The 16,086-nt window shown below is 43.4% G+C and overlaps 2 protein-coding genes across 2 annotated transcripts in view; one reads left to right on the forward strand and one right to left on the reverse strand.

Moving 5' to 3' along the window:
* The window catches only part of gckr (glucokinase (hexokinase 4) regulator), a 72,351-nt gene that overhangs the window by 33,951 nt on the left and 22,314 nt on the right, over positions 1-16,086 (forward strand). Inside the window, exons 10-12 of the mRNA XM_078212944.1 lie at positions 5,740-5,858; positions 8,841-8,939; positions 12,606-12,703. Coding sequence (XP_078069070.1) covers positions 5,740-5,858; positions 8,841-8,939; positions 12,606-12,703 — 316 coding nt within the window. The remainder of the gene's footprint in view (positions 1-5,739; positions 5,859-8,840; positions 8,940-12,605; positions 12,704-16,086) is intronic.
* The window catches only part of LOC144493660 (cerebral cavernous malformations protein 2 homolog), a 440,921-nt gene that overhangs the window by 19,468 nt on the left and 405,367 nt on the right, over positions 1-16,086 (reverse strand). The gene's annotated exons all lie outside the window — the stretch shown is intronic.

Here is a 16,086-nt window from a genome sequence, read left to right on the forward strand (position 1 = left end):
GATAGCAGGAAGAATGGGAGATGGGCTGGCAGGGAGCATGGGAGATGGGCTAGCAGGGAGAATGGGAGATGGGCTAGCAGGGAGAATGGGAGATGGGCTAGCAGGGAGAATGGGAGATGGGCTAGCAGGGAGAATGGGAGATGGGCTAGCAGGGAGAATGGGAGATGGGCTAGCAGGGAGAATGGGAGATGGGCTAGCAGGGAGAATGGGAGATGGGCTAGCAGGGAGAATGGGAGATGGGCTAGCAGGGAGAATGGGAGATGGGCTAGCAGGGAGAATGGGAGATGGGCTAGCAGGAAGAATGGGAGACCGGATAGCAGGAGCATTCTTGTAGGAATCCTTATCCTCTAAACAAAAGCTTGGAGCTGGTTAATACACTGTACCTTTGTTTTATTGAGGAGTTGTGTATTAGGGCACAAGGCTTCTCTAGCAAGGCTGTCAAGGAGTTGTTTCACTTTCTACAGCAGGACCTGCAACCCACTGCCATAATTAACGGTACATTGCCTAGTGCTTTTCTGGGTGAGAGCAGGCACTCTTAAAATGAAGGCATCATACAAGCCATCAGGAGAGCAAAATGTACTTGAATGATGCAATACAGCTGGTCACAAATAAACTTGAGATTCAGAAAGTGCGATCCTTTCAAGTTGACATAGGTAATTGGATTTAAGAAAACATGTATGGTCTTGCAAGTAATAAATCACTCCTTAAATTGTATAAATCTATAGGTCTCTGTCACACTGCTTCTGCTACCTCAGGAAAAGTCATGAATCAGTTGTGCAACTGTTATTTGCTTCATATATCTGCACAAAGCCAATTGGTTAATGTTCTGACACCTGAAGTGGCAGCTTGTGGTGATTGTCTTTTTAAGGGCAACACAGCAGAGTAAGGGTCACCTGCCCTGGGTGACCAATTGGGACTCAAAATGGTAAATCACCCCAGGAGGTGTTCCCCAAGGCAGAGGTATTTTAGAACTAGCTCAACATGACTTGTTGATAAGTCGATAAGGCCCTTGTTGTTCACTAATGAAGCCTCTGAAAGTGCATCATTACATCGAGTGACAAGGATTAATTATCCTTTTGCCTTTGGCCCAATACCTGTGAATACTCTGTTTTAATCGAAGTCTGAGAAAAAGGAAAAAATATACTCACCAGAATGCCTCTTTTTGGGGCAAACAGACCAATCCGACTCCTCCACAAAGGACTGGACACAATACATCAAGCACCATGGGTATTATTTCCAAGTAAACAAAATAGGGGAGGAGGCGAAATGCAAAGCAATTCTTCTCAGTGTTTGTGGAAGTCAGGTCTATAACCTTATTCACAGTCTTACAGCCCTAAACGTGCTCGACTCCAAAGCATTTAGTGAACCCGTGGATTTAATGAAGGCTCAATTGCAACCACTCGACATCAGACAGCCTAGCTGAGAGAGCAGTCCAAACTTTCTAATCTGGCCTGAAGAAAACGTCAGGAGGAACCTTGAAGCCAGTGGGCCCGATTCTCCTATCCCAACATGCAAGCTTTTTGGCGTGTCAGGTTGGGAGATGCGCGTGTTGGCCATTACATGTGATTCACACATGCGTTCCTGACACATGTATGTCTCCCACCGCCAGAGAGCGTGCGCGGTGGAGACCACACTGGAAACCGGCGGGAAGACCAGCTAAGTGATTTTAATCTATTTTTCATGTCATTTAAATGTCATTATAAGGCCCAGGACTGAATTCTCCAGGCCTGATAGCAGCTCCCACCCCGCCAGGAGTACTTCATTCCAGCGGGGTTTAGAGTAGCTCCCCGCGTTCGGGGAACTAGTGAGAGACCCAGCTGGAGTGAAGGGGGGGCAATTGGGGCCCCCCAGCGGGTCGGGCAGTGGGGTTCGATGCCCTCTAGGCATGGGCACCCTGGCAGTGCCAGCCTGTGGCCCCGGCACTGCCCAAGGGGCAAAGTGTCCATGCCCAGGGGCATTTTGGCACTGCCCACCGGGCATGGGGCAGTGCCGATGGGGGGTCTATTGTGGGTGGGGCTTAGTGGCAATCGGTGGGGGTGGGGAGAGACCAGCGATTGGGGCAGGCTGGTAGGGGTCTGCCTCCTGGGGGGTGGGTCTGCCTGCCAGGGGAGTCTGCTTGCCAGGGGCAGTCTGCCTGCCGGGGAGGGCGGTGGGGGGGGTCTGCCAGGGAGAGGGGGGGGATCATCACTGCTGGGGAAGGGGCTGGGTATCGGGATGCTCTGGGATGGGGGTGGGGGGGAGGATCGGGGCTGGCCCGTGTAGGGGCAACACTGCCGGGGTCCTGGGCTGACCAGCGATCGAGCTGGCCAGCAAACGGGAGTCTGACAGATCGGGGCTACTGCGGAACTGCCAGACTCCAGTGTGAATAGGCCCTGCCCCCTGAGCTTTTAATGATAATTACGATTGTGACCTCTGCGTTGCACAGAATGAGGGACATTTGAGTCTGAACTCTCACTGAAAAAACAATTGTGATTTATACAATTTTTCCCGCCAATTCAGCATTTAGAATCTTTTTGGGAGAATCCCACCCATTGTCACTAAGACTGGACCCCTTTCACAGAAACATAGAAAATAGGAGCAGGAGTAAGCCATTCGGCCTACGAGCCTGCTCCGCCATTCATTGTGATCATGGCTGATCATCCAACTCTGATCCCACCTTACCCCCATATCCTTTGATCCCTTTCGCCCCAATAGCTATATTTAAATCTTCTTGAAAACACACAATGTTTTGGCCTCAATTGCTTTCTGTGGTAGGCTTACCATTCTCTGGATACAGAAATTTCTCCTCATCTCAGTTCTAAGAGATTTACCCCTTATCCTTTAGACTGTGATCTCTGGTCCTGGACTCCCTCACCATCGGGAACATCCTTCCTGCATCTACCCTGTCTAGTCCTATTAGAACTTTGTGGGTTTCATACTAAGTGGACACGGGGATGGATCGTTTGTAAACAACTTGTGGTGTAGGAGAGACTCTTCAGCAGTAAGTGTTGCCATCAAGAAATGTTTCCGAATCTGTAAACACCGAAGTACCTAATCAACCAGTTAAAGACATAACTGATGTCTCCTTGGCAGCAAATAGTGATGAACTGCCTGTACCAGAAGAGGTGCCCGTTATCGCAGTCGATGTCAGTCTCGGGGAGCATCCCAGAAAAGCAGGATTGCACTGATTGACACGGGTCAGGAAAACCCCTCAAAGCATCAATTTATAATTATCCATTCGTGTATATAATGTTTAGTTAGAATTTAGGACCGAGTAAATTTGTTATTGAATATTGTATAAATGAGTTAAAGGGAGAGAGATGTGGTAAATGCCTCCTTAAAGGCAACACAGCAGTGTAAAGGTCACTTTGACCTGAGTGACCATTTGGGACTCAGAGTGGGGAATCACCCCAGGGGAGGAGTTCTCCTAAGTAGAGATATTTTAGAATTAGCTGCAAACATGCAGCTGCTCTACGTGACTTGTTATTAAATCCCTTGTTGCTCACAAATGAAGTCTCTGAAAGTACATCATTACACAGCAAGAATGACTTGGTGGCATAAAAGTGGAAGGCAATTGTGACCACTGATGGTGATGTCTTTGGCGGAAGTGGACTGGAGAGTGCCTTGCAGCATGTGGTGTAATTCAATGGCGTCCAATGTGAAGTGCAGCATCTGGAATCACTGCTCCTGGGCCAGCTAAAGAAAGGAGCATTTTAGATCTGTACATCCCAGAGTCCTTTACACCAGTAGGTGCCATGAGTCTCCTGTGCTTCTGGACCAGCCATTCCTAACTCCATTGTATCTTCCTTTGTTCCCTCAAAAACACAGGGGTATTCCCAATGGGAAACACATTCTGGTATCTATTGTATGAGAGGAAGGGAAGGAGCAACAGAAGGGAGTCCAACATAGTAGACAGAAAGATATATGTAATCCCGGCAGTGCAGAAAGGGGCCATTCGGCTTATCAAGCCTGCACCGACAACAATCCCACCCACCCTTCCCCCATAACTCCACATATCAACCCCAGTTCCCCTTGACACTAAGGGGCATGGCCAATCAAGCTAACCTGCACATCTTTGGACTGTGGGAGGAAACCGGAGCATCCGGAGGAAACCCATGCAGACACGGGGAAAACGTGCAAACTGCACACAGACAGTGACCCGAGACTGGAATTGAACCTGGGTCCCTGGCGCTGTGAGGCAGCAGTGTTAACCACTGCGCCACCATGCTGCCAAAACATATATAATGAAGCTCTTGTCAACAACTGTAGTGGGTCGGATCTCAAACAATGACGAGACAGAGTACAGGAATGAGATAGAGAATCTGGTGAACTGGTGCGGCAACAATAATCTCTCCCCCAATGTCAACAAAATGAAGGAGATTGTCACCGACTTCAGGAAGCGTAAAGGAGAACATGCCTCTGACTACATCAACAGGAACAAAGTAGAAAGGGTCTAGAGCTTCAAGTTTTTAGGTGTCCAAATCATCAACAACCTGTCCTGATCCCCCCATGCCGACACTATAGTTAAGAAAGCCCACCACCAACTCTACTTTCTCAGAAGACCAAGGAAATTTGGCATGTCAGCTACGACTCTCACCAACTTTTACAGATGCACCATAGAAAGCATTCTTTCTGGTTATATCACAGCTTGGTATGGCTCCTGCTCTGCCCAAGACCGCAAGAAACTACAAAAGGTCGTGAATGTAGCCCAATCCATCACGCAAACCAGCCTCCCATCCATTGACTCTGTCTACACTTCCTGCTGCCTCGGCAAAGTAGCCAGCATAGTTAAGGACACCACGCACCCCGGACATTCTCTGTTCCACCTTCTTCCGTCAAGATACAAAAGTCTGAGGCCACGTACCAACCGACTCAAGAACAGCTTCTTCCCTGCTACCGTCAGACTTTTGAATGGGCTTACCTTGCATTAAGTTGATCTTTCTCTACACCCTAGCTATGACTACATTAACACTACATTCTGCACTCTCTCGTTTCCTTCCCTATGAACGGTATGCTTTGTCTGTAAGAAACAATACTTTTCATTGTATGTTAATACATGTGATAATAATAAATTAAATCAAATCAAAATAAAATAAAATCAATGAATATGCGCCTCACTGCTGGGATCTGGGGGAGAAGTCTGAAAAGAAAATGTTCCTTATTTTAAATTTGATTGTCCCTTTAAATAGGTTTAAGGAGAACATGATTGAGATTGTCGTTTTCCCAGTGGCAGTCAGGTTTTTGAATTTCTGACTGCAGGAGACAAGTGGGTGGTGGGGATGTGCCCAGTGGTGCCTGTGCCTGTCTGCTCCATGCACAATATTTCCTATCCCACCCCTCACACAGTACATGATGATCGTCGTAAAGTCAGACCAGAGGTGTGCATTGGCATGCATAGTTCTAGTGTAATCCTGCCAGGTTCTCATACAAAAAATTACAGCCCACAGTTTTACACAATTGCTTGGTCAGATTTATGGCAAGTTAAAAAGTAGAGTGATTTTTGAGTTTCTGGTAGTGTTTCTGTTTTAATTAACCATTAAACCAAAAGTCTCACATTTTCATCTGAAACAATGTGGCAAAGTCACTGGAGCATTCAGACTGCAGTGACTGTATTCACTTGCACGATGGAACAACAACAAAAGTGTTTCAGGTGAAAGTATGCAAATAATCTTGTAGGACTGGAAATATTTAGAAAGTAAATTCCTGTGTGCACAGAATGTGATCATTACTGTAAAGCTACATGGAATTAAATTCTTTCAGCCTGAAGGAATTACCGGATCATCCCGCATGAAAGGTGGAAGTGTCACCAAAATCCTCCTGGAGACTATTTTCCTGGCTGCACACAAGGCTTTGGCAAACAACACTGACATCACAGATGGGTATGTTCAAGCTGACTTCCTTCTATAAATTCTTGAGTCATTTCCTATTGGAAACTCATTCATCCAGTGTGTTCACTGTATTTGTAAAATGCAGGCAATTGGAAATGAAACAGAAAATACATAGTAGGCCGATTAGTTTGAAAGAGGATAGAATAAAATAATACACGTCTACTTTTATAAGCCTTCAGGGAAGAGACGTCAGATCCCCCCCCCCCCCCAAGGAAGAGACATCACATCCCACTCACCCCCTACCCCGCCCCCCCCCCCCCCCCCCCCCCCACCGCCACCAGGGAAAGTCAAAGGCAGCGCAGACACCAGTTCTGTCAGGGCTGCCTTTGACTTTCGCGCTCGGGCGCACTGAGTGCTGTCGACTTCGAACTGCACATGCGCAGTTTGATGCTCCGACAGATGCAAATGCACTAGGCCCCGCCCACTGGACCTGCGCCAAAAAAAGGCGTATGGGGGCGCTGGAGCACGGCTGCCGGGCGCGGGTCTGATTTACGACTGCATCCGGCACTTAGAGACGATTTGGTAAAATCGGCCCCAAAGAGGCATAGGCAAGTTAAGTGAATATGCAACAAGATGGCAGATGGAGTACGATGTAGAAAAGTGTGAAGCCAGTCCTTTTTGTCACGAGAATAGAAAAGCAGAATATTTTTAAAAAGATGTGAAACTTGTGAGTATTGTTATTCAAAGAGACTTGAGTGCTTGTACAAAGAACACAGGGATTTGGCATGCAAGTGCTGCGAGCAATTAGGAAGGCAAATGGAATGTTGCCCTTTATTGCAAGGGGATTGAAGTACAAGTGTAAAGTGTAGGACTGGAAATACTAGTCCTAGTGTATGTGTACGGGATCTCGCCGGCAATATCCACGACTTTCGGGTTTCGCTTCACCTCTTCATCTCTTACTGTGGGGGATAGTTGGGGGGATGGGGGGGGAGGGGTGCGGTTGGCCTGGGTAAGATGCTCTTCCAGAGAGTTGGTGCCTTCGCCTACACTATAGGGATTCAATGGTTAAGGTGGGTGATTCCAATAGAGCGGATTTTGGCAGTTTAGCGGTTAGATTAGAGAGACTGGGTTCTGCAGGTTAGCTGAAAGCTGTCCAATTTCCTTTCGATGGTGGCTTCTGCTGAGCTCCTTCCAGTAACCGAGAGAAAGATCCTTTATTGTCTGCAAGCTGCCGAGGTGACTGAGTGCTGTCTCTTCTGGTTCCTGTGCCACATACACTGACACATCAGCACCTGTATACACGGGTCAGGTCTGCAGCTAGCTTCTTATCCTGTTTTCCTGTGTATTCCTGAAAGGGAACAAATAACACATGTTTTGCCCCTGAGTCAGGCCATTTCCATATTCTGAGACTTAAATCGATAGGAGATGGGTTTTAGATGTCTGCTGAGATGTGATAATCAGCCTCTATTTTCTCCACAAACACAGGAGATTAAATCTTTCCAATTTCCCCTTTCAAATCTCTCTTTGAAGAGGGCCCCTGAAAGCTTTAGGGTGCAACATTCCATGTTCTCTTGGGACTGGTCAGACAAGAATTTTCCGGAAGGTGATCACTCACTTTACACTATCAGCCATCGTTTGCTCAGTGCATTGGCTTGTATTTCTTTAAAATGAATATCTCCCTTAAATGTCCATAAGTAATCCGGGGCTATAATACACTGTTAGACATTTTAAACTTTTACCTTAAATTGCTGAAATTCAAACATGGTTTGTTCTGCCCCATATCTCTGTGATTATTTAATAAATAACTATATTCTAAAATGATTATTGGACACTTATTTATTAAGTACTGCATGGTGTTTTGGAAATAGTGTCCTAAATAGCTCTATATTTATTTTAGCTTTTAAGAAATCATAGAATCCCAGTGCAGGAGACCATTCGGCCTATTGAACCTGCACCGACAACAATCCCACCCAGGCCTATCCCTGTAACCCACTTATTTACCCTGCTAATCCCCCTGACACTAAGAGGCAATTTATCAAGACTAATCAACCTAACCTGCACATTTGTGGACTGTATAAGTTTTATGAGAGCATCAGATGACTAATATCTGATATTCTGAAATGTTATTAATATTTTTAAAAGATTATTTTGATCACACTTAATTAAAGCAGAATGCAAATTAATGGCTGGAATTTTCTGGCCACTCACTTTCTGGCGGGATTCTCTGGTATATTGGTGGCACACCTCCTGCCCCAGGTTTCCCGGAAGTGTGGGATGGCTTCAATAGCAATTACCAGTGACAGCAGCAGGACCGGAAGGTCCCGCAGCTTCCCGCTGCCATGGAAAATGCTGAGGGAAGGCCAGAAAATCTCGCCCAATCTATCGTAGGAATTTGAAGAAAAGGCATTTTGTTCCTAATAAGCCAGATCAGGCAACATCTGTCGAGAGAGAAAAAGCGTTCATATGCCAGGTTAATGACCTTCCATCATAGATGCTGCCTGACCGGCAGAGCGTTTCCAGCACTTTCTGTTTCTTTTTCATAATTTTAAGTTGTTGTTCAGGTGGGTCTTCTGGAGTGTCCCAAAAGCCCATCAAAAATAGAATTCAAAAAGTAAAACTTGGATCAAAAATACTTAAGGTTACTTTGATGGCTATGATTTGAATTCGTATTCCTGGATCATTAGACACTGGATTAATAGTCCAGTAACATAACTCGTGTTTCTATTGACTAAGTTATAGATGTTGCGATTACCTAGGAAATCCCATTTAAATTGCGAACGATAATACAGTCTGGTTATTTAATATTCACACCAATCAGCTGGATAATACCTAGTATAATATTAGTGGAAATAAAGTTGGCTAATTAAATCTTCATAGCACCTCACATTACTGTCGTACACACATAAGTCCCAGACTGAATTAAATATGAAACTGATGCATATTTTGTTTTATATATTGGAAAAATAAAAATTCAAAACAATTCAATCCTTATCAGATGAAGAAGTCCAAGTTTTGTTGTTTGGAAATTCACAGGTGTCTGCTGGATTTGCTGAGGAGTTATGAAAAGGCCCATTCAATCACATATTCTCACAGTGAAGCGATTGCTGCTTTAGTGAAACAGGCTGGTGCAAGGTAAGGCCACACCAAAGAAAGTTCTTCACAGTAAGTAATTCCAGGGCATGTATTAACATTTATAGAATATCTACAATGTCCCCAAGCAATTAGATTGCAGTAGATTCAGAGAACAATAATCGTGACCAGTCGCAGTGATCACGCTTGTAAGGCAGACTTGAATAAGCACTAAAGGATACTATTGAACAAATGATACCTCTGGTTTAATCCAGTCAATATTTTTTGTTATTAAGCTTTCCGTGTTTCAGTCTGCAGGGAAGACATATCGAGGACTGTGCCACTTAACCAAATGTTAGATTGACCAAGTTACATCAACAATGGGATACTGCCAATCTGATTCATGGGTGATTCTTACCACTAATAAGGGATGCTGTATCACAGAAATGAATGAACTCTCTGAATTGAAAAGTATTGCCTGCCACCCAGTGGCTGTTGTGAGATGTATTTCTGATCTTAACTTTCAGAACAGAGCCTGCCTGTATTGCCAATAGCCTAAGAAGAGTGCAAGTGCCACAAACTCATGCTGTGTTTTTCTTTCACTTTTCAATACTTTTTATTTAAAGTGTGGCGGTTTTTGCTTAATCTAAAATGGTGACTTTATTTTGGTAACTTTATTTTTTCAAGATTAAAAAAAATTGGAGTCTACTTTAGTTTATTTATTAGTGTCACAAGTAGGCTTACATTAATGCTGCAATGAAGTTACTGTGAAAATTCCCTAGACGCCACACTCCTGTGCCTGTTTGGGTGCACTGAGGGAGAGTTTAGCATGGCCAATGTACCTAACTATGCTGCCATTGATCACTACTTTATGATGTATTATGTTGCAGTAGGGAATTATAATAATAAAATTGTAATGATTATGAATTTACTTTGACATTCAACAACTAGCTCACTATTTCTCTCCAGTCAGCCATCACTGGAGGTGTGGCTATCCAACACCGATTACTGACAGTGGCTGCAATCCTTACCAGAAACTAGTCGAAAGTGTGACTTATCAAAGTCTCAGGTTTCGTAATCATAAAATACTGGAAATACTCAGCAGGTCTGGCGTCTGTGGAGTGAGAAACAGGGTAAATGTTTTAGATTGACAATATTTTGTCTGTGTTGGAAACGATTAGCTTGCAAAAGGCTTTAAGCAAGTATAGAGGCAGGCATAGTGGGTGGTATGAGGGGGGGTGGGGGGGGGGGGGGGGGGGGCAGCGGGTTAGTGGGTGGAAGAGAAAACCAAAGGGAAGTCTGTAATAGGGTGGAAGGCAGAAAAAATTAAATTGAAAAAGGGGATGATGCAAAATGTGGTAGTAATGAGACAAGTAAAGAAACAAGAAATGGTTCCAGGTGAGTTGTAAATGGAAATGACAGAATCATCAGCAACGACTGCTGTGTAATGAACGGGAGCAGTAGTTATGACCTGAACTTCTTGAACCAGTGTTGAGTCTAGAAGACTGTGAAGTGCTGAATCTAAAGATGAGGTGACATAGTAAGATAGGAACACTTACAGCACAGAGGGAAGCCATTCCGCCAATTGTGCCTGAACCCCTGTTTTTCCTCAAGCTTCTGTAGAGTTTCATTGGAAAGATTTTTTTATTTTTATTTTTTTTAACGGGATGCAAGCATTAATGCCAAGGCCAGCATTTGTTGCGCATCCTTAATCAGCTTTGAACTGAGTGGCTTGCTAGGCCATTTCAGAATCAATCACATTGCTGTGGGTCTGGAGTCACATGTAGACCAGACCAGGTAAAAATCGCATAGGACATTCGTGAACCAGATGGGGCTTTTACAAACTATAGTGATTGCTGTCATGGTCACTGTTGTTGAAACTTGTTTTCAATTCCAGATTTTATTGATTGAATTTAAATTCCACCAGCTGCTATGGTGGGAGTTGAACCCATGTCCCCAGGGCAACTGGATTACTAGACCAGTAACATTACCACTACCCCACTCTTTGGAGGCTAAGGATAGCGAGATCAGAGGAGTGGAAGAGAATTAAAATGGCAAGAAATCAAAAGTGACCAATGTCACGCTAGAAGGTTGAATGGAGGTATTCAACATTACAAATAACACACCAGTGTTTGGTCTCGCCAAAGATCATATTTTATAGAATATCTGACCAACATTTTTGCGTTCTTTACAAATCATGTGGGAACACATTATCATGCCATTTTGTATGTGATTAAGTTGAAATAAAAATAATGCATAGTTGTTCTGGCTTTTTGGCCTTGTCAAACCAAAGATACAGTTTGCCAAAACATTTCTGGATGAGGACAATATTTTTAAGATTTATGAATAGTTACGGTGAAAGTTGACTGACCATTAAATGCTTTGAATTGGAGATTGGTTGTTCCATGCCACTAATGCTACTTTCAACAACCAGACAGAATCAGGATGTAATAAACATTCTCAACAGCTTCAATCATGTTTTGTCTGTTGTGTATTTTAAGATGGCACAGAACATAAGGATTGGACTTAAATGGGGGGGAAATCCATTCTTCCAAGAATTTTGCAGCTTTTACCCTGAAGTTATGGTGGATGGGAGGGAGAACTTTGTCAAAATTCATTCCTTCTGTTATTTTCTTGAGTCAATATATTATCAACTACCAAGCTGTTTCACTGCAGTAGTGAGGACTCACTGCACTAGCAGAGGTGGCAATAATGCAACACTTCCCTCTCAGATGAAAATTAAACCAAAGCACCATCTGCCTGCTCAGATGGTTGCAAAAAAGCTCATAACACTTCCCAAAAAAGTGCAGGACTTTTCCAAGTTTGTGAGCCAACAAACCTCTCTTGACTAACATCATCAAAAACACGTTATCTGCCTATTCATTACTTTGCTGATTGTGAGACTTTGAAATGTGCAATATTAGTTGTTGCATTTGTTCATATGAGAGTGACTAAATCTTAAGAACACCTGGTTTGTTATAAAAAGATTTTGGGAGATCCTCTAGAATGTAAAAGTGCCTCATCAACATGAGTACATGCATTCTCATTCTTTAAGCTAAGAATTGATCAAAAGCCTCTTGACTCTTATGTACCCCAGGATGTCAGATTCCTGTCCATATGTAAAACCTCTGAATATTTCTGTATTTGTTGACTGAACCATAGAATCCTACAGTGCAGAAGGAGGCCATTTGGCCCATCGAGTCTGCACTGACCACAATCCCACCCAGACCCTATCCCCATAACCCTATGTATTCACCCGAGCTAGTCTGCCTGACACTAAAGGGCAATTTAGCATGGCCAATCAACCTAACTCGCATATCTTTGGACTGTGGGAGGAAACCGGAGCACCCGGAGGAAACCCATGCAGACACGGGGAGAACATGCAATCTCCAGACAGACAGTGACCCATGCTGGGAATCAAACCCAGGTCCCTGGTGCTGTGAGGCAGTAGTGCTAACCACTGTGCCACCGTGCCACCCAAGATATTAATGCTGTACTGGCAAATATGAATACTAATTGATTGCGATACACTAAAAACAAACTTGTTCCCCACTGATTGCACTTGCTCACATTGGGCAGCTGGCTCTAACTTTCGGGGGTTAGGACAGAAAATATCTCAGAGTGGGTCAATATTTGCAGGAGTCCTCACTGTTCTAGAGTAAATTCAATTCAGTAATTACAGCAAACTGATTTTATATGATACATGCCATTTCTTCATCATTTTTAAAGCTTACAACAGAATGGCCATATATACTACATTGGATGGAAGACACTTGGAATTATGGGAATCATTGATGCAAGTGAATGTGTACCAACATTTGGAGCAGGTAAATGGAGTTCTACTGTTCAATAATGTAAGCATTATTAAAAGAAAAAACAACAGTGTTGGAAGATGTAGCAGCATATTTTAAATTATTACCTTCCTCTGTTAGATTACCTTTTGGGCCTTAGAAAAAGCATGCTCTCATGAAAGATGGACTTTGTATGGTTTCTCTGTTCAAATACAAACATAACTGAGGTGCATTTCAGTAGAAATTGTGATACATCAAAGTTGTAGTGCAGGGTTAATATATCATAGAATCATAGAATTCCTACAGTGCAGAAGAGGCCATTCAGCCCATTGAGTCTGCACCAACTCTTTGACAGAGTAACTGTCAGTGTAACCCTCTCCCCCACCCTATGTAGTACCACACATGTCCCATGGCTAATCCCTCTACCCTACACATCTTGGGACACTAAGGGGCAATTTAGCAAGGCCTAATTAGCACAAATTTGGACTGTAGGAGGAACCAGAACACCCAGAGAAAACCCACGCAGACATGGGGAGAATGTGCAAACTCCACACAGATAGACACCCAAGGCCGAAATTGAACCCAAAATTGAGCTGTGAGACAGCAGTGCTAACCACTGTACCATCATGCGGCCCTTAAGCTCGCTAAAAGTTTTCTTAGTACATCAAACAGCAAGCCAATAAAGTGGCAGTTTTGTCATGTTAGGAAGTCTTAAGTTAGGCTCATGTAACCTGAATTCAGTTACAACAGTGCTGTACTGGCAAATTTGTAGTGCAGCAGTCACTGCATGATTTGCAATGAAATCCAAAACAATCTCTATGATTGCTGAAAGAGAGACATGTTGCCAAAGCTTGTCATCTAGCACTCATCAGAACAAATGCAAGAATGCCACATTTCAAATGATCACAATTTACACTACAGGAGAAAAGAGTCTTGATGGTTGGCATGTCAACTCTTATTGGCTGAGGCATTGCAATGGAGAAAGCAATGGGCAACTATAGGTTCCTCATATGTTCGGGTAATTCAAAAAAGGCACCAGGCTTGAACATATTCCTTTTGAATGGAATAGAAAATGGGTCCCAACATACAAATTCATGTCACTTCCAGCAATCGCTTTATTGTGTATTTGTTGATTCCTTTCTATGTTAAGATTAGCCCTATATCAAAAATGAAGATAATTGTTTGATAGTTCTTCATGTGCAAAATATTTGAACACATCTAATGTTCAATTTGCAAAAGGTCCTGTGCATAACTTACAATGGTATTAAAGTGAATGAAACATTATTGTAATTCAAGAAAGACAAACTAAATATAAATTTTCCCAATATCTCTAAATGTTGTAGTTACATGGTCCTTTGTCTTCCACATTTCCCAGAAATATTTCTCATTGTTCATTTAGAATCACTGAATCCCTACAGTGCATAAGGAGGCCATTCGGCCCATCGAGCCTGCACCGATCACAATCTCACCCAGGCCCTATCCCCGTAACCCCACATATTTACCCTGCTAATCCCCTGACATTAGGGTCAATTTAGTCAACCTTACCCGCACATCTTTGGACTGTGGGAGGAAACCAGAGCACCCGTATGAAACCCGCGCAGACACGGGGAGAATGTGCAAACTCCACACAGACAGTGACCCAAGGTCAGAATTGAACCTGGACCCTTGGCATTGGGAGGCAGCAGTGCTAACCACTATGCCACCGTGCCGTAAGACTAATGACATCAGTAGGCCAATAAGTTGTGCTTGATTAAATACTTGCACTGAAGAGAATCTTCTCGTTGAAATTGGAGTTTTTAAACATGATTGGGAAAAGCATCACAGCAAAACTTAATTTCCAACAAGAGTTTAAGCTGGATTGAGCCTGAGCTGCTCACTAACAATCTACCCAGACACGTATGGATGACGTGAGGGACACGGTTTTGGTCATACTCAAAATTTTCCCAACTGTCAATCAATTTACCATATGTGTTAACAAAAAAAGTGGCTGTAGTGAGTCCAATAAAATGTCCCAGAGATAGTCAGGAAGTCCAGGGTAGCAATCCTGCTTTGCTGTTTTGGCTGGAAATGACTTCCAAAATATAAAAGCTGATAAAACTGTATTGGAAAAAAAACTATAATCAGCAGAGGAGAATCTTTTTGAATGAAATCACAAAGTTGCTTGTTGGAATTCCGTTGTTCCAGTGCTGTGAGAAGGAAGATGATTAAATCATGCAGGAAGAGAGGCTCGAAGTCCAGAAATTGCAACATCATGCATGCAGACAATACCTGGCATTTAAGTATCTATCCCACAAGGCCAACAAGTCAAGGAGAACCTCTCTGGATTCATTTACAGGCAGTGTCCGCAAAGACTGAAGATACAGCAACTAAGATATGCCAGCTGTTTGAACCTGGCCTGCAGCTTCTTTCCATTGGGGTCAAATGTCAGCATTGTGAAAGTGACAATACTAAATTTTCATGTATTTGGATATTTTAAGCAACCTCTTGTAAGATTACTCACATTAGGGAAAAGCAGTACATCAGTACACTGCATATCTGATGGATGGCCTATTCAGTCATGCCTTCAGTTCATGGATCTAGCAATGCAGCCAGACAGAAAGCGAGACTATCAAAACTTAGTAGCTAGATTTCCCAAGTACAGACTGCAATTCATGCCACCCACTGCTGAAAGCATTATCACATTTATCAACAGGAATGGATTTCATTTACTTAATGTACAGATAATGATTGATGCCAGCCGTTTCATTCTATATGTCAATTTATGCTACTAAGGAGCAGCCATGATTCTTTTACTCTCAGGCAGTAGAGGATAGCTGTACTGCTCAGCAAGAATGCAATGTCAGGATCGCTCAAGGAGAGACCACTGGTACCTGCTTCATGACTGATTACTCTTTTCTGTCATACAAGGACAGAGACTGAAAAAGGATGCAATGAAGCAAAATATTCCACAAATAACAGTTGAGCAAGCCTTTGATATTCACAATTCACAATCTGTTGAATGGATAGATTAGGTGGTGCCCCACAGAACAAAGAACAAAGAAAATTACAGCACAGGAACAAGCCCTTTGGCCCTCCAAGCCTGCACCGACCGTGCTGCCCGACTTAACTAAAACCCCCTACTCTTCCGGGGACCATATCCCTCTATTCCCATCTCATTCATGTACTTGTCAAGACGCCCCTTAAAAGCCACAGTGCAGCATACATATGATTTCAAATGGCTTCCTACATCCTTCATCCATTTGCCTTTAAAACAGAAAGAGGCTTCCATTTACATAGAGTAAGATGAAGAAGATGGAAACATTGCATACCTGGCCATGATAAAGATGCCCATGTGAAAGGCGGAGGTATGAAATATCCCAGCAGCACATGGCGTCATGCAGATAATCTACTCTTTTCAGTAAAAAGACTGCATCCATCTT

Source organism: Mustelus asterias, chromosome 5, assembly GCF_964213995.1.
Source record: "Mustelus asterias chromosome 5, sMusAst1.hap1.1, whole genome shotgun sequence".
Taxonomy (NCBI): Eukaryota; Metazoa; Chordata; class Chondrichthyes; order Carcharhiniformes; family Triakidae; genus Mustelus; species Mustelus asterias.